This window comes from Rhizoctonia solani, chromosome 8, assembly GCF_016906535.1.
Source record: "Rhizoctonia solani chromosome 8, complete sequence".
Taxonomy (NCBI): domain Eukaryota; kingdom Fungi; phylum Basidiomycota; class Agaricomycetes; order Cantharellales; family Ceratobasidiaceae; genus Rhizoctonia; species Rhizoctonia solani.
The window spans coordinates 150922-169312 of record NC_057377.1 but is presented as its reverse complement, the minus strand read 5'-3'; the positions used below and the strand labels follow the sequence as shown (position 1 = coordinate 169312).

The window sequence follows — 18391 nt, the reverse complement described above, 5'->3', positions numbered from 1 at the left end:
TACTCACCACACCTCCCAGGCCTAAGGCCCCCCCTTGCTGATAGAAGTTAGCAGTAGAGCGCCTTAAGCGCTAGTAGCATAGCCTTTAGATTAGATTACATAAGCAATATCTGTAGTAGTACAGCCGTAAGCGCCCATTCCACTAGCAAGTACCCACATTACAGTGGTGTACAACACAATATTACTTGCTTCAAAGGACAGTAAACAAGAACAGGGCTATAAATACACTGGATAGAGTGCATAAAGTTCACTATCTTTTGTATCCTCTTTAATGACTTCCAATCTGCTCTATACTGCCCACATAAGTTGGCTTTGTGCAGCGCTTCACCTGCTTCCACCCAACTTGCCAGCCAGAAGCTCATTGTATAACTTTCAAGGCTGGTGCCCCAATCTCAAGCTTCTTGACAGGTTTGGCTCAGAATGTGGCATGCTAAGTGCTGAGCTGGAGAATATATTTGGGCTACAAGCACCATCACCTCTTGTATTCAAGGAACAGGGCCCAGGAATTGAATTGCTTGCTGACCTAGTGTCCAAATATCTACTACGCAACTATAAAGAGAAGCCTGTGCTGGCCAAGTGGCTTGAAGACCTGACTACTGCTGCAGAAGAAGTCTCAAAGGGCAATCCAACTTCTATCCAGGTAAGGGAGGGTTAGAGCTACTGGTATCAACAACACTGACTTAAATACTTTATATACAAGCTTAAGCAAACTTCCAAGTTGTCAGTGGTACAGAAACAAACCAACAAGTACCTGGAACTTGAGGCCAGTAAGGTAGCAGACCAAAAGTGACTTACACTTGAAGCAACCAAAAAAGCAAACAAGTGTGCTACAGAAATGGCTAAAACAGCACAAGGGGTGGGTATATGCAATTTCTTTTTTGACTGTAGATAGCTAACCCACAATAACTAGTGTAACTGGAGACATGGAATTGATGACCTAGAGGATGTACCAGAGGAAGCAACCCTGTACACAACAGGACAACATGACTATTCCAAAGTTGACAAGTTAGTTATCAAGTGTAAAAGCAAGACAACAAACAAAATCCAATTTCAATGTTCTGCAGCTGGTTGCCAAAAGTCCTGGACCAATTGTCAGCCTCAGTGCCAATTTGCTCATGCAATTGAAGAATCTTGTTTTATTGACCCTAATATGCTCACTGAGATTTCTATGGTGGCTAGTAAAATTGCACTTGGATCCAAAGTTGCAGAACTTGACTCCCAGGTAACTTAATTAGCCAATTCTACATTGTCTAAAGCTTCTGGTACATCAGCTTTGACTAAATCAACCTCTCAGCCCTCAGTATTTTCTGCTGCTCCTGCTGCGGGCCAACAAGCCAAGCAACTTTGCTTTGACCTATCAGATGTTAACTATGTCTGCACAGCACAGATTCTCCCTAGCAAAGTTAATCTCCCTGAGTTTGGCAAAATGATTCAAACAGCTGACTCCTATACTACACATAAGTCTGGCTCCTACCTTGCTCAGTGTCAACTTCCAATGGAATCAGCTAGGATTTGTTGCAGCACAGTCAAAGAACTACAACTATACAAGGACCTCACAATATCTTTTGACAGGGGGACAGCAATTTGTCCACAAAGCTTCACCACCATTCATATTACAACACCAGATACTTGGGAAGCCCACTTGATGAAGGCAGTTGAAGCGTCTGGCATATCTTGTACTGGGCAGTATAATTGTGAAGAGCTGAAGAAGGTTAGATACACTTGTGCCCAAAAAGATTGAGCCATGTGAGCTCAAATCAATGATGCTCACACATCACCTGCACAATTGAGAATTTGTTTACAATTTAATAGTAAATTATGTAGATACAGTAGTATAGAACATATATACTGTTGTAGACACAATCAATACCAGGGAATTTATTCCCATTTTCTTGATTTTAAACAAAGGCAAATGGACAACATTTTCGATCACATGACTTCGGCGCTTAAATCATACGCTAAGCGCCAAGCCACGTCCCCATCCACGCTTACCTCAGCACACGTAGCCACCTCCACCCAATGACATCACAATGACACGTCAGTGACACGTATGCATGAGTAAGGCTGACTGCGGATTGGGGTTCTTATTTGATACGGTATTGCATATAGTTGTATTTGTAATTAGGTAGCTCTGTAATATATAAGGAGGCCAACCAACCATGGTAACACCCAGGTCAATTACCTCTTGTTGCATCCCATAATTGTACAAGGGCCTTACAGCCCAGTAAAGATTACTTAGATACACGCCTTAAGCGTTGTCTTCCCGTACATATGTAGCTTGCCGCCGCCTTAAAGCGCGCGGTCACCATAGTTAGCTAGTTTGTTGTTGTAGGGTACCTTGTCACCGCCTTAAGCGGTTTTACTGTATTAGCCACACGGCCACAAGCGCCCGCACCCTCAACGTCCTTACAGACGTCTAGGACACTAGGTAATCAACCTTAAGTTGGTTGCAAACCATAACCACCAAGCACACCCCACTCAGTATCAACAAACAAGAAGGTCCCCTGTACTAGCACAAGGGAAATCACCTGATTGGGCTTGCCTTTTGCTATCAATAATCAAACTAGCGTTGGCCCCAGGTAGTACCAAATTGCTATAAGGCAGACAGATTCTAATTGTCCGCGTACCACCGGTCACCGCACCCTTTGTCAGCGGAGCTAGTCAGCAGATCCACCCGCTTGCAGAAAACCCATTCCACATCATGCCCAAACACAGCAGTTGATTGGTCAATAGGGACTGTCCAACGCTAGGCGGTTGACGCAAGCTCTTAGCGCCAGCACAATAAAGCGCCCCATAAGTCCTGATACAGGCACCCTTGGCTACACAGCCCCCATTTTCCCCATCTTGCCCACCATTACCTCCCGTACCCCCTCTTGCGCTTCCTCCCGCGCCTCCCAGCGCACCACTTCCCACCAAGGCCTCTCTTATCCCCATGAGATGGCAACCTGTTCCTGGAGCTCCGCTTGTCCCCAATCCCCTCTCAATCAAGGAGAGTTGGGACCCACTCTTCCGGCAACTGCCGTTGAGTCAACAAGCCTTGAACCAGAGGTCTATGGGGAAGTCTCCCTCAGCCAAGCAATCTCCCTTATCCTGGGATTGCAAAATCAAGTCCTCCGGCTTGAGCGGGAACTCAAAGAAACCAAGGAAGCAACAAAGGAAGTCCAAGACTGGATGGGAGCAGTCAATCAAGCCCTCACTTGCATTGAGGCTAGGGGTGGAGCCCCGCATACCCCAGAAGACCGGAAACCTCCGGCAGTCAAGGCCACGCCCAGGCCCTTACCAAAAACCAACCCTCTTCCAGCGCCTAGTGCGCCCCTTGTTGCCTGGGCCAATCCCACCAAAGCCCCCCCTACCTTTGCTCAGCCAACCCCAGTCCAGGCTCCCCCAAGAGGCTATACTCCCCCTCCGTCTTTGCCTATCCGACTCCGCTCCCCCCAAGTCCCACAACCAGTGGCCCCTGTAGCCGCTTATCAAGCCCCGGTCAAGGTGGACCACCCTGACGCCTATACAGGGAAGATAGGGAACAAGGCCCGTCAATGGCTCACACAAATGTTGGCATGGGTGCATCTAAATCAACAGATGTTCCCCACGGATCAGGAAACCCTGTTGTTCCTCCTGATGAACATGAAGGACGTAGCAGGAGCCTGGGCTCACCCCCACCTTGATCAACTTGGGTCTCACAGGGCCCTCATCCAAACAGTTGGCAAGTTTAAGACAGAGTTTTTGGCTGCATTTGGGGATCCCAATGCCATGCAAGCCGCCAAGCGGCAAATCACCCAACTTACTCAGACAGGGACCTGTGCTGAGTACATCACAAAGTTTAGGACCATTGCCATGGACCTAGACTGGAACAACACCGCCCTTTGTGGGCAATTTGCACAAGGCCTCCACTGGGAGGTAAGCCGCCTCATTGCTACTTGGGAACGGCGCCCCACAACACTCCTCAAGCTGCAGAACGCGGCCCTGGTCATTGATAACGCCCTCCAAGAAGAGCGCGCCAGCCACCCAAGGGGTAATAAGCCTGGCACCTTTACCACTACCCCCAACAGGGGGGCAAGTACCAGCCAACAAGCCACAAGACCAGGTTGCCTCTCCAGCAACCCCAACTTTGTCTCCAAGGAGGAGCAGAACCGCTGCAGGGCTGAAGGCCTATGCATCAAGTGCGGTAAAACAGGGCACAAATTTGCGGAATGCCGCACTGGCTGGAAAGCCACGTCTAAGGAGGAAGGTGTCAAAAAAGAAGCCACCAAGGTTGGCAAAGTGTTATGGATATGACATTTCTTCTTTAATCTGTACTTATTTTATTAATTACACTAGTAATCTCACAGTAAATAAATGAGATAAAGATGCGAACTAAGGTTTTCAAGGTCCCTCTATCCAATAGTGACCTTTACAAAACCTACAGAGCTCAGGAATGCCCTTAATATGCGATGCCTTTTGCATATATGCTGTTTTCTCACTCATTTAAATATATATAAATTCAGCTGAGTAGATAAACAGTAACAAGTAATATTTCTCTTGTTTGTAGTATTTATTATTCAAGATTCTATCTTGTGGCTACACACAGAAATATTCAGGGTCCCCCCTGTCGCATAGGCAAGTGCTCCGGCGCTTAATCAGCCCTTAAGCGCCGACGCACTAAATGCGCCTTTTCTCCATCACCCGGGCATCCCACACTGCCGAATCGCTTGCGCTTAGGTGCGCGTGTTTGTGCGCTCCAGAACGCTGGGTCAAACTCCCAAAACGGACAACATTTGGCTGAGTTATGCCCCATTTACTGTAAGTACCCAATGCAGAGGTATCCTACCTTTGGGACTGTTTACTCCAAGGATGAAACACTTAGCCTTGGGACATCTAAGGACCCACACAGGTAAATAATGCCTTGGGGCAAACATTGCCTTGGGGCAAATATTAGGATCTGTTGTTTGTTTACTATGTACCAAAGTATCGGCTCCCTCAAGTGTTTCAGTTGCCACCTGTACCTCCTGTACCCCCTCTTGGTATCAATCATGTATATACTTGTTTGTGCGCCTTCTCAGGGTATAAAAGGACCCTGTGAAGACGCTTCTAATGCATCCATTTATCCACTCTTATATATTGACATATACACACAAGCCTTTAACAGCTTATCTGCGCATTTACTTTAGTGATTGACTCACTGTAAATAGCATAGGAGGTTATTCGGCGCACTAAGACCATAGGCCAGTCCCAACAGACACAGGGTAACCTATTAGTGTACTTACTGCGACCCTGTGCCCCTTGACTGTCACAGTTGTTGAGTTCAACATTGAGTATAGTGCGACGATACTGTAAGGATTGTTGTGATTGAGTGATAGTGTTTCAATCCACCATACCCCTTATATTGTAGATAGCTTTATCTACAATATCTCATAAATCCTAGATATATTTTAGGTAAACCCCATAAGTCTTAAGTCTTACTTAAGCATATATAAGTCCTATACTTATTAGGCAAATCCTATAAATCCTGTACATTAGTCAGGTAACCCTCTTACTTAAGGTACTATCCTAGAGACCTTAAGTATACATACCCTTAGTCACTTAGGCTTAAGTAACATTAGTCTAAGGTACTATACATAACCAACCACCTGCACTTCATAGTTGCTAGACTATTTGTTAGGAGTTGTTATTCCTGATAACCTAGCCTATATTGTGCATATATTCTGTGCATATATTCTGATTCTTAATACTAGTTCTTAGTTATTCCCATATACATTTTGTATATAGTAATTCTTTCTTACTCCTGTACTTACACGACTCTTAACATTGGTGACCACCGCAGGGCATAGTGTTGGTTATCTTTAATTCTTACCTGTAATCTTTTGTACAAGCTTTCATACTTTGTATATACATTCTAACTGTGGTACTCTACTAACATTCTTTTATGTCTAGAAGATCAAGTAGACCTGCATCCTCTAATAGGACCCCTTGGGACACAAGACTTTCAAGAGAAGGTATGCCTAGACATAGTACCCCTAGAAGCTCTGTGCTTCCTAGAGACAGCATACCTACAGATAGTCCCAGCAACCCTTTTGGACCTACTAGGTACTCTATTGAGCAATCCTCTCCTGAGGAGCTAGTGATTCCCCAACCTATCAAACCCTATGAATCACCCATCAAGCCACATGCTTCCATGCCAGCCTTGGAAGACCCTCAAGCAGGACCTAGTAGCTCAAGAAGAATATCACCCCACTCTCATAAGTCATCATCCAGACACTCTCCAAGATTGTCTCCTTTGGAATATGAGGCTATTCAGGAAGCAAACAAGCTAGCTAAGCCAAGTTCTTCTATAAGGAAGCCTTCACCTTTTGGTCATAAGGCTAGCTCAGCTACCTTCCAGAGGATGATACCTGTATTTGGACTCCCTGATATAGAGATGTTGGAACCTTCCTCTAGTAAACCTCAGCCCTCTGAGCCTATGAACTCTCATGAGCTTAAGAGATCTAAAGGAAAGACTTCTGAAGCCCACATATCTAAGCATAGGGAAACTCAAGCTGCCTTACTGGATCCTAATGATAGGTCTTTTACTAATGACCCAGCTATCCAGAAGTACCTACCCTATTCTCCTTCCACTACCTTATACCCTTTAAATGAAGAATCTCCAGGAGAATTCAACTATCAGCCTGACTGTACCCAAATGACCTCTTGGTGTAGGAAGAACCCTCAAGCTAATAGCTTTAGGAAAGTCTACAGGCAGCTAGGAAGAGTATTCTATCATGTGGAGATACCTCCAGCCCATGAGAATCGCTACCCCTCACCTTCTTGTGAGCAATGGGCTTCTCACTACTTCAAACTACTAGATACTGTAGTAACCTTTAGACCTACATGTCGCATTACTACCAAGCTAGTTCCTGCTCAAGAAATCAACCATTGGCCTGAATATGGTAAGTTACACATAGACCTGAATAAACTAATCAAGAGAACTGTTCATAGCGTCTATGACATGGAGGAGCTATTGCCCATTCCTGAATGGCCAGAACATGACTGTTTATTTACCTCTCATTCCTTTGAGGTAGCTGCTGTCACTTATAGGGATCAGATGGAGCGTTTCATTCAGAAGCTATATGAGATCCTTGGTAGACAACTTCAGACTGGACCACCTTCCCCAGTCATCTCTGCAGGACATCTCAGTGAGGTAGAACCTGGACAAGAACACCTTAGGGATAGGACCCTACAACTCAAGCAAGATATGACCCTTTTAGTGCCCAAAAGTTCTAGAGCCTCTTCTGTCACTCCACAGGAGGCGGCTCAAGAAAACTTACTAAGGAGTCTTATCAAACCCACTAGTCAAGTTACTATTGCTAGTCCTTTACTTCCAGATCCTCAAGTTTCTCCTCCAACTGTAACCCTGCACACCTCCAGTAGCACTCCTCCAGGACAACCTCCTAGTAGTCTTCATTCATCCAAAGCCTCTCTTACTGTTACTATGCAACCAAGGTATTTAGGACCTGATAATGGAACCACACTTATTCCCTCAGAACCTTTACCACCACCTCCTAGCTCTATTGCTACTTCTTCCTCTAGATCTATACCCTTAGGAAGAATACCAGAAGAGTCACCCCATGTAACATTACAAGTCCCATCTACCTTAGAGAGGACTGAGAGACTTAGGAGAGAAGCTGCTAGATCTATAGGACCTAGACCACCTACTCCTAGGCCCACCATAGTCCCTTCCACTAGTTCAGAAGAAACCTTACCATCATCACCTAGAGGTAATGCAAGTGTTCCTATTGCACAACCTTCAGCTATACCTCCTTTCAATATACAAGCCCTTGAAGACTACATCAACAATCTTTCAGATGGAAGTATAGATGGCTTAAGTTCTTCTGAATCATCAACTGGAAGAGACCAAGTAGCCCCAGAACTAATAGCCCCAGCTACTCCTGCTGATTCTATTACTTCTGTCTCAAGTGCTGCTACTCATACCATGCAAATTCCAGTAGCACAGTCTACTCCCAGGATTAGGAGCCAAGTAGAAGAGGATCATGTTAGGAATATACCTTATAATCCACCTTTAAGCAACGCTGCTAGAAGAGTTAGCCTTGCAGGCCCAAGTATTCCTCTTAGAGATCCACCTCCACATGCTGACTTCATTAATCGCAGATCTTCCTTGGGAGCAAATCGGCGATCCTCAGGAAGACCAGCTATACCAGCTGAATCCTTTACCAGAGTATCTACAATCCCAGAAGAGCGCTCCTCTAGACTAGCTGAAAGTGCCCACAGGAGACCTACCTCCTCTCCTGAATCAAGAAGAACTCCTCTAAGTATCCATACCAATTTACCTTACTTACAGGAGCAGCCAGCACCAGTTACTAGGGAAGAAGCTAATATGAGTAGGAGAGGAAACTTCTTAGCCCCTCTACTAGCACCTGTCCCACAACTTCAAGTACCTCCAGCACCACCCATTGACAGGACTAGGTTACCTCCTCATATTATAGGACGTATGGTCTCCTCTAGAAGGTTTAGTGAGCTGTTTAATGATCCACCTCCTAGGGATCAACTTAGAGATAGACTAGCTCCCTTAGCTGAAGGAGGAGGAGGAAATGACCCACCATATGATAGCAATGAGGGAGATTTTGATAACTCTGGTAGAAGAAGGAACAATCCACCTAGAAGAAATGGAGGAGGACCTCCCAACGACCCAGAAGATCCAGGAAATGAACCATATGCTCAAGCAAATGCAGCTAGAGCTAGACCTTTCAATCCAGCTCCTGTACATTTTGATACTAAGCTGAAACCTGACATAATCCCAGAGTGGGATGGAGACACTAAGAAGCTGTCGCGCTGGATGACATCCATCAACAACATAGCTGAGTATAGTAGCTACACTAGAATTCAGCTTGGACAGCAGATTCCTCTCAGGTTCACAGGAAGAGCTCTTAGATGGTTCAATGCATTAGATAAGGACTATAGGCGAACTATAACTGAAGACTGGCCAGCACTTAGGCAAGCTATCACTATCCACTTCATGAATAGGACCTTCCTGAACAGAAGCAAGAATGAAGCCATGCGCATCAGGTTCAGGGATAAAGATCATTCAGAAGAGACTCCAGAAGACTATGTCATCAGGAAGATGGAAGCTCTCACTATTGTCAGTGACTGGACTGACTCTGAATTAATCTTTGAAATCATGAATGGTGCTCCTAAGTCCTGGACCACGCATATAGACACCTCAAGAATAGTCACTTGGGAAGACTTCCTTGACAAGATTGCATGGCATGAGGAGGACCTTTTGGGAAAAGATTCTTCTCATAACTCTGACATACAGCGTCAACTACACCAGATGCAATCTACTCTCAAGAGACTAGAAGGAAACAGGCACTCTAGGCCAAGTGCGCGCTCACACTTAGCAGGATCTAAACCAGTAGGATGGCATCAAAATAATCCTCCACCAAAATACCCTAAGGATGACTCTACAGTATCTAAAGGTAAAACTCCTAAAGACAAGAAAGCTAGACCTTGTAGACACTGTGGAAGTATGATGCACTGGGATAGAGACTGTAAGCATGCCAAGAAGAACTCCAGATTTGTGCGATCACATATGGCACAAGCAGATGATGATGAATGGGAAGCTCAGGAAGCTTATGAAGATCTCTGTGATGAAGCCTACCTTGATGAAACAGAATATGACACTGAAGGAGAAGAGTCTGTTTCTGAGGAAGAGCAGGATTTTCATAAGCCCCTTCAGTCATTAGCTGTCTCTACCTCCAGCGCTAAGCCCAGCTCTGGATCCCAGGAGGAACAGCATGGTCTGGAGGGGACCACTGTCAGCCAGGGTACTAACTCTGCTGACCAGGGCAGTAAGGAATCTGATTCATCTGTATTCTCTGGATATGTACAACCCAAGCTCCCCACTAGGAAGAGCCTTAATAAGAAACTGAAAATGGCTAGTAGTCATACAGCTACTGCCAAGAATGGAGAAGAAATCACTCTCAAGCGATTAATGTCAAGACCACCAGGAACTGCCTTCTTTGGATCTAAAGCCACCATCATCAAAGGTTGGCTTCAGACAAATAATGGACCTAAGAAGCGCATCACCTTTGACTCAGGATCAGAGATCACTCTCATTAATGAGTCAATACTTAAAACTCTAGATCCATCACCTAGAGTGCGCATTGGACAAAAACTCAAGTTAATTCAAGTTACTGGGAATAGTAGCTTATCACAGTATATTTCCCTTCCTATCATCTTTGATACTGAACAAGGATTAGTTAAAATGATTGTAGAAGCCTACATAGTTCCTAACATGAACACACCTTTTATCTTAGGAACAGACTTTGCATCTCAGTATCAACTGTCATTAGTTAGGAATGGAGAAGGAACAAGGATAGTTTTTGGGGATACAGGACGTTCTATTCCTGTGGAAGAATCAGATTCCAGCCCAAGAATTGACCAACAAGGTAATACCTTTATGGTTGAAGTTGCGCAAGGATTCATCAAGAATTCTGAGAAAATCAAGATCTCTAAGAAAGCCTACAAGAAGCGACTCCAACATAGGAAATTACCTCCCAATACTGTCAAAGTAAAAGTCTATGAGACAGTTACTATCCCAGCGCATACCATCAAGCTCATCAAAGTCAAGACAATATGGAAGGAAGGTCAAGCCTCTGGTTTTATGGACAGATCTTTCAATTCCCATCGACAAGAAGAACATCTGTTTGCAATAACAGACTGCCTGATAGATAGGAACAATCCTAAGATTCAGGTTTCTAACCTATCAGAACATCCTTTAAGATTGCAAGGAGGAGAGATTCTTGGATATATGCATGATCCCAACGAATACCTTGCAAAGGAAAAGGACATTACTAAGGAAGAAAAAGACAGCATTATCAAGTATGCTACCTTAGTACAAGCCATGGTGCAGAGGAAAGCTGAAGAAAAGCCTACTGTGCAAGAAGAGGAATTAATGAAGTCACCTGAAGGAGGACCTAAGACTGCTGAAGTACCTGACCCAGAACCTGTCCCTTCAGATAGATTTCTTCAAGAAGTTAATTTCTCAGAACATCTCACCCCTAATCAAAGGACTAAACTAGAAAAGGTTTTGCGCAAGCATGAGTTAGCCTTTGGATTAGATGGTAGACTTGGTACTCATAACACTCAACTGGAAATTAGACTAAGGCCAGGAACTAAAGAAATATCTCTAACCCCTTACCATGCTTCTCCAGCTAAAAGAGAAGTCATTGACAAGCAGATTGAGGAATGGCTTAAACTTGGAGTCATTGAGCCATCCAAGAGTGCTTGGGGATTTCCTGTCATAGTAGTCTATCGCAACAGTAAACCCAGATTATGTGTAGATTATAGACGTCTCAATGAAGTAGCTGTACCAGATGAGTATCCCTTACCAAAACAAACTGACATCTTGCATGCCTTGGAAGGAGCTCAATGGCTTACTACCTTAGATGCGCTAGCTGGTTTCACTCAGCTAACCATCAAAGAAGAAGACAGAGAGAAACTTGCTTTCAGATGTCACAACGGCCATTGGCAACCTACCAAACTACTCTTTGGATATAGGAATGGACCAGCAGAGTTCCAGCGTGTCATGAATAGGATACTTTCAAGATTTCTATGGCAATTTGCCCTAGTATATATTGATGACATAGTGATCTATAGTGTTAAGTTTGAAGACCATTGCAATCACTTAGATCAAGTCTTAGGAGCTATTGAAGAAGCTGAAATCACCCTATCTCCAAAGAAATGTCACATTGGATACCAATCACTACTATTGCTAGGACAGAAGGTATCAAGATTAGGTCTATCAACCCACAAGGAAAAAGTTGATGCTATCTTAGAGTTGGAACCCCCTAAAAATGTTCCTACCTTACAGACTTTCCTAGGGATGATGACTTATTTCTCTAGCTATATTCCCTTCTACTCATGGATTGTAGCGCCTTTGTTTAAGCTTCTCAAGAAAGGAACAGCTTGGTCTTGGGAGGAAAAGGAACAACAAGCGTTTGAACTTGCCAAAGAGGCCCTTGCATCTGCTCCAGTAATGGCTTATCCTATTATTGGAAAACCTTACAGATTATATACAGATGCATGCGACTATGGCCTTGGAGGAATATTACAGCAAGTCCAATTAATCAAGATAAAAGACTTAAAAGGGACAAAGGCATACAAGTACCTAAAGGGGGAATATGATAAAGGAAACCCAGTTCCCAGAATGACAATTCCTGCTTCCAAGCAGAGAGACGACGTGACTGGGGGGGATACATGGGATAAGCAAGACTTTGAAGAAACAACTGTACAAGTGGAGCAAGTCATTGCTTATTGGTCAAGGATTCTAAAAGAAGCAGAAAGAAACTACTCCCCAACAGAGCGCAAAGCATTAGCCCTCAAGGAAGCACTTGTGAAATTTCAGGTATACTTGGAAGGAGCTGAATTTGTTGCTATTACAGATCACGCCGCTCTCACCTGGAGCAAGACTTACAATAATGTCAACAGAAGACTCATGACATGGGGCTTAGTATTCTCAGCCTACCCAGGAATGCAGATTGTGCACCGCGCAGGAAGAGTACATGACAATGCAGATCCTATCTCAAGACTTAGGAGGAGAACCCCATATCATACCAGCCCTCTGGCAGATCAATCGACTCCACTCAAGCTCAATATGGAGGAAGACCCATTAAGAAACCTCTACAAGGAGATAAATGAACGTTTTGAAGAGAAACTTCTTAGAGTTGCAAGCGCATTCACCCAGAGTTACAAAATTGGAAATAGCCAGAAGCCCATCAAGAAGTGGATACCCACACCGGCAGAAGCTATATCTTATCAAACAACTACCTCATACTCTGTGGAAATATCAATAAACTCAGAAGAAATCACAAGGTTCATAGAAGCATACAAGAAGGACTCCCATTTTAAGCAAGTGATGGAAGAGTTTAAGTCGCACCACAATCCACTCAATCCACCCTTCCATCAATACCAGATAGGAGATAATGGATTGATCTACTTTATAGATTCCCAGGAAAAGTATCGGCTATGTGTACCTAGGGATCTACAAGTAGATATTTTGAAGGAAAATCATGATAACCTCAATCAAGGAGCACATGCTGGTTATGCTAAGACATATCATCGAATTGCTTCTGTTTACTATTGGCCTAAGATGGCTAGAAGCATTCAGAAGTATGTACACACTTGTGATATCTGTCAGAAAGCAGGACATCGACGGCATGGACCCAGAGGATTCCTTCAACCTTTACCTATTCCACAGCAACCCTTTGAAGTAGTATCAATGGACTTCATCATGGATCTTCCACCAAGTAACAACTACAACGCTATCCTAGTTATTGTGGACAAACTAACTAAGTATGGACATTTCATCCCATGTACTACTCAGATAGATGAAGTACAAACAGCGCAACTGTTCCATGATCACATATGGTGTCACTATGGTTTACCTCGGCAAGTAATCACTGATAGAGATGCTAGATGGACAGGAGCCTTTTGGGGTCACTTAGTTAGTATGTTAGGAATTAGGCGAGCACTCACCACTGCACATCATCCTCAGAGTGATGGGCAAACAGAGATACTTAATCAAACTACAGAAGTGGCTATTAGAGTATTCACTAACCCAGCTAAGGACAATTGGAGTAAGCTTCTATCAGGATTTGCGCACTCATACAATACAAGTGTGCATACATCCACACAACAGACACCAGCCTTCCTACTCCGCGGATTTCAGCCTCTAACATCAGCCGACTTACTGGCTCTCACTTCTGAGAACATTCCAAGACCAGCCCAAGAAAGTCAAACAGCTGAAGAATTCAAGGAATCCATGGAATTAGCACGATCATTAGCTAAGGACGCTCTCAAAGTAGCTCAGAATTATCAACAGAAATACTATAATTCTGACAAGACACATGTTACCTTTGAGCCAGGAGATTTAGTCTTAATCAATCCCCATTCCTTAAACTTACTCAAACATCAGTCAGGGAAAGGGAATAAGCTAAATATGCGTTATGAAGGACCATTTGAAGTTATGGAAAGCATATCACCAGTAGCATATAGGATAAGATTACCTGCTAGCTATCGCATACACCCAATCATTAACATAGCCCACTTGGAATCTTACAAGGCATCACCCCCAGAGTTTGGAAGCCGACCCACTCAGAATATACCTAGAGAAGACTTCCAACAGATGCCTGAATATGAGGTGGAAAGGATAGTAGAAGAAAGGACAATAAAGAAAGGCAACAAGAGAATTAGGCAGTACAAAATCCGTTGGCTTGGGTACAGCTCAGAACATGATAGATGGAGGACAGAGAAAGAATTAAGGAATGCTCCAGAAGTAATCAAAGAATGGAAGCGAACCTCTGGCTCCACTATCCATCCCAATCACAGGAAGAAGAAGGAGTTCTAAGCTCCACATGGCTTCTTCCATGTACCACAGGTGTAACTAAACCGGTCATATCCTCCAAGATAGGAAATAACAACATACTCAACATTCAAATCTCTAAGTCAAACCTATCTTATGGAGGATGGATTTTGTATAAATGCTATCACTCAACTCTCTCCATTGCCATCCCACTCACACTGAATACGTCTACTCAGTACTCTATCAATATGTCTTTTGCTCAAAGCTTCTACTGCTTCCCTATCTTCACCACCTATCGCAATGATGTGCCTCTCTCCCCTGAGACAGGTATTATTGAGGCTAATCATGTCCGCGACTTATACTACATTTATGCTAACCGCCACAATGATCACCCTTCACCCTACTCAGAAAACCATCCTGACCCTCTGGAGCGGCGCATTCATGCTATGCCAGATGTTGAGGTGTTCCTCATGGCTGATGATCACCCTCCCCAGTGGTTCCTAGGTGTTGACCTTGCCCATGCTCTCCATGGGGCCTACTACCATGCTCTCCAGGTCTTTGGGGATGCTGTTCAACCCACAGGATGGAATCGCCATGATCCTTGGGGCAATTATGATTATGCCTCTAAGCTAGAAGAGATCAACTTCCCATACATCCCTTGTCCTATCTGCTTCACTCGCGATCTCTACCACTTCCCCTTTGACACCTTCCATGAATTACAGCGCCAAGTCCACCACAACAATTTCTATGTCATCTGTCTCAACGCGCTTTCCATCATTATTAATGCTACCAAGCAGAACCATTACAGCAACCTGGCTCATGTTGGGTACATTCGTGGTTCCCCTGCTTGCGTATCAGCACACCGCTTCTGGTGTCGTCTACACGGGCACCCTGTCATTGATTGCTCTGAAGACGATTTATCAGACGCGGGTAAGCAGAATTAGCATAGAATTAATAATGTGCACTAAATATACAAGGATATGTGTCACAGGATTCCCTATCAATGGCTACAACGCCGACGACGAGTCCTTGGGCCCGCTTACGCCGCCCACTGAAGTTTCTCCGCCGCCTGCGTTGGAAGAATTTGCGGAACAAATCTTTGACTACGCCGCTTGGGGACTCGAGCCTCCTGTCATCCCCGAGTCCCACGGAATCCACTGGCTGGGACAGCAATACAGCAATTCATTCACTGCGCCGGAGTTTGAGCCCCTGCACGCCGCAAGCAATGCAGGCGAGTACCCTGCACCCCCCAACAGCAGCAACTACGAGCTCGACGTCAGCGCTCTTACCAAGCAACTTGCGCAAGTGGCCGTTGTACAGGACGCCGATCCCGCACCACCGTCCTTCAGCGCCGACTTTGTCGAATCTGTTTGGGAATGGCCAGGAGAACCTCAGCCCGTTGCCGACCTGGGACCTCCTGAGTGGCCCTCCGTACCGCAGCAGCACACGCCTCCGTTTTCATGGGAAGACCATTGGCACGAGGTTCGCGCCCGCGACTTAAGGACCGAAGGGGATATGGACTTCGACATTGGCGGAGGAATCGAAATCAACGCTAACCATGTCATTCAAACTCGTCCTGTAGCCTCTAACTAGTAGTCAGTGTCTCCTTCAGCCTTGTAACTTCCAATCCGTGCTTTTAGCACCTCTTTCCTGTATTCTGCGACCATTAATACTCTACTCGCAAATCCGATTGTTTTTGACTCGTCTAAATAATCGTCGCTAAGAATTCAACCCTTATCCGTGTGAACGTCCCACCACACTTAGTATCAATCGATAGCCACGATTCGATAGATATCGATAGCATTTTTAACTAAGTCAAAAGCCTCGGATTTGACCTCGCAATAATTACAACAAGTAAATACCTTGCACCAGCTGAAGACTCAGAGCGGGTGACTAAGCCTTAAGCGCCCATGGCTCCGACTCTAAGACTTAGCAATAAAGTCAAGGAATTTAAATTCCAATTTCAAGGGGTATAATCAATTAGCATCAAACCTTTAATTAGGAAGCCATCTCTTGATAGGATAAGTCCAGATTGGGGGGGATATGTTATGGATATGACATTTCTTCTTTAATCTGTACTTATTTTATTAATTACACTAGTAATCTCACAGTAAATAAATGAGATAAAGATGCGAACTAAGGTTCTCAAGGTCCCTCTATCCAATAGTGACCTTTACAAAACCTACAGAGCTCAGGAATGCCCTTAATATGCGATGCCTTTTGCATATATGCTGTTTTCTCACTCATTTAAATATATATAAATTCAGCTGAGTAGATAAACAGTAACAAGTAATATTTCTCTTGTTTGTAGTATTTATTATTCAAGATTCTATCTTGTGGCTACACACAGAAATATTCAGGGTCCCCCCTGTCGCATAGGCAAGTGCTCCGGCGCTTAATCAGCCCTTAAGCGCCGACGCACTAAATGCGCCTTTTCTCCATCACCCGGGCATCCCACACTGCCGAATCGCTTGCGCTTAGGTGCGCGTGTTTGTGCGCTCCAGAACGCTGGGTCAAACTCCCAAAACGGACAACATTTGGCTGAGTTATGCCCCATTTACTGTAAGTACCCAATGCAGAGGTATCCTACCTTTGGGACTGTTTACTCCAAGGATGAAACACTTAGCCTTGGGACATCTAAGGACCCACACAGGTAAATAATGCCTTGGGGCAAACATTGCCTTGGGGCAAATATTAGGATCTGTTGTTTGTTTACTATGTACCAAAGTATCGGCTCCCTCAAGTGTTTCAGTTGCCACCTGTACCTCCTGTACCCCCTCTTGGTATCAATCATGTATATACTTGTTTGTGCGCCTTCTCAGGGTATAAAAGGACCCTGTGAAGACGCTTCTAATGCATCCATTTATCCACTCTTATATATTGACATATACACACAAGCCTTTAACAGCTTATCTGCGCATTTACTTTAGTGATTGACTCACTGTAAATAGCATAGGAGGTTATTCGGCGCACTAAGACCATAGGCCAGTCCCAACAGACACAGGGTAACCTATTAGTGTACTTACTGCGACCCTGTGCCCCTTGACTGTCACAGTTGTTGAGTTCAACATTGAGTATAGTGCGACGATACTGTAAGGATTGTTGTGATTGAGTGATAGTGTTTCAATCCACCATACCCCTTATATTGTAGATAGCTTTATCTACAATATCTCATAAATCCTAGATATATTTTAGGTAAACCCCATAAGTCTTAAGTCTTACTTAAGCATATATAAGTCCTATACTTATTAGGCAAATCCTATAAATCCTGTACATTAGTCAGGTAACCCTCTTACTTAAGGTACTATCCTAGAGACCTTAAGTATACATACCCTTAGTCACTTAGGCTTAAGTAACATTAGTCTAAGGTACTATACATAACCAACCACCTGCACTTCATAGTTGCTAGACTATTTGTTAGGAGTTGTTATTCCTGATAACCTAGCCTATATTGTGCATATATTCTGTGCATATATTCTGATTCTTAATACTAGTTCTTAGTTATTCCCATATACATTTTGTATATAGTAATTCTTTCTTACTCCTGTACTTACACGACTCTTAACACAAAGAGTCTGGACCCAAATTGGGAAAAGACTGAGGGGACTTGCTGTCACGCGCAAGAACCCCAAGGACTCTGGCTCTTTGTCACAACTAAGCTTGGACCTATGATACAAGTAGGTTTAGAGTCCGTGGCCCTATCACCAATGGACTATGAAACAAGAGGGGCGACAAGGGCCCAGGGGGTGTGGTTTAAGGTAGAGGGCAACAAAGGCCTGGTGAGTGATGCTTAAGTAAAGTGCACTGTGCTCAACAAGGGAGCAGGGCAATGGGTAGGTAAGACTTAGGATGAATTGACAAAGAGGTCAAGTCTTGCTGTTCTAGCGGCAACTTGACCTAGCTTATATACAAGAGAGAAGCCACATCAAAAACAACATTACAAAACAATGAGTCAATTACAATTTCACATCATATATCAAATATGTCACGTGATCTTGATGAGTCATAAATATATACCAAGAAAGGAAACTGTCTCAGAAAAAAGGTAGAAAATAGTAG

At 44.2% G+C, this 18391-nt stretch overlaps 2 protein-coding genes across 2 annotated transcripts; both read left to right on the top strand.

Annotated features, from left to right (window-relative positions):
• Positions 1-427: 427 nt before the first annotated feature.
• On the top strand, positions 428-14377 carry RhiXN_09520 (Retrovirus-related Pol polyprotein from transposon; the record flags this gene model as incomplete). The annotated part of the gene is made up of 8 exons (XM_043329336.1): positions 428-640; positions 701-767; positions 804-856; positions 911-1222; positions 1295-1711; positions 2734-4251; positions 5911-5918; positions 5968-14377. 8 exons carry the CDS (start codon positions 428-430, stop codon positions 14375-14377), a joined length of 10998 nt encoding a protein of 3665 aa, XP_043182170.1.
• Positions 14378-14580: 203 nt separating this feature from the next.
• RhiXN_09519 (uncharacterized protein) lies at positions 14581-15925 on the top strand (the record flags this gene model as incomplete). Its single annotated transcript, XM_043329335.1, has 2 exons — positions 14581-15262; positions 15324-15925. The coding sequence occupies 2 exons, from the start codon at positions 14581-14583 to the stop codon at positions 15923-15925; spliced, it is 1284 nt and encodes a 427-aa protein (XP_043182169.1).
• Between the last annotated feature and the right edge of the window lie 2466 nt (positions 15926-18391).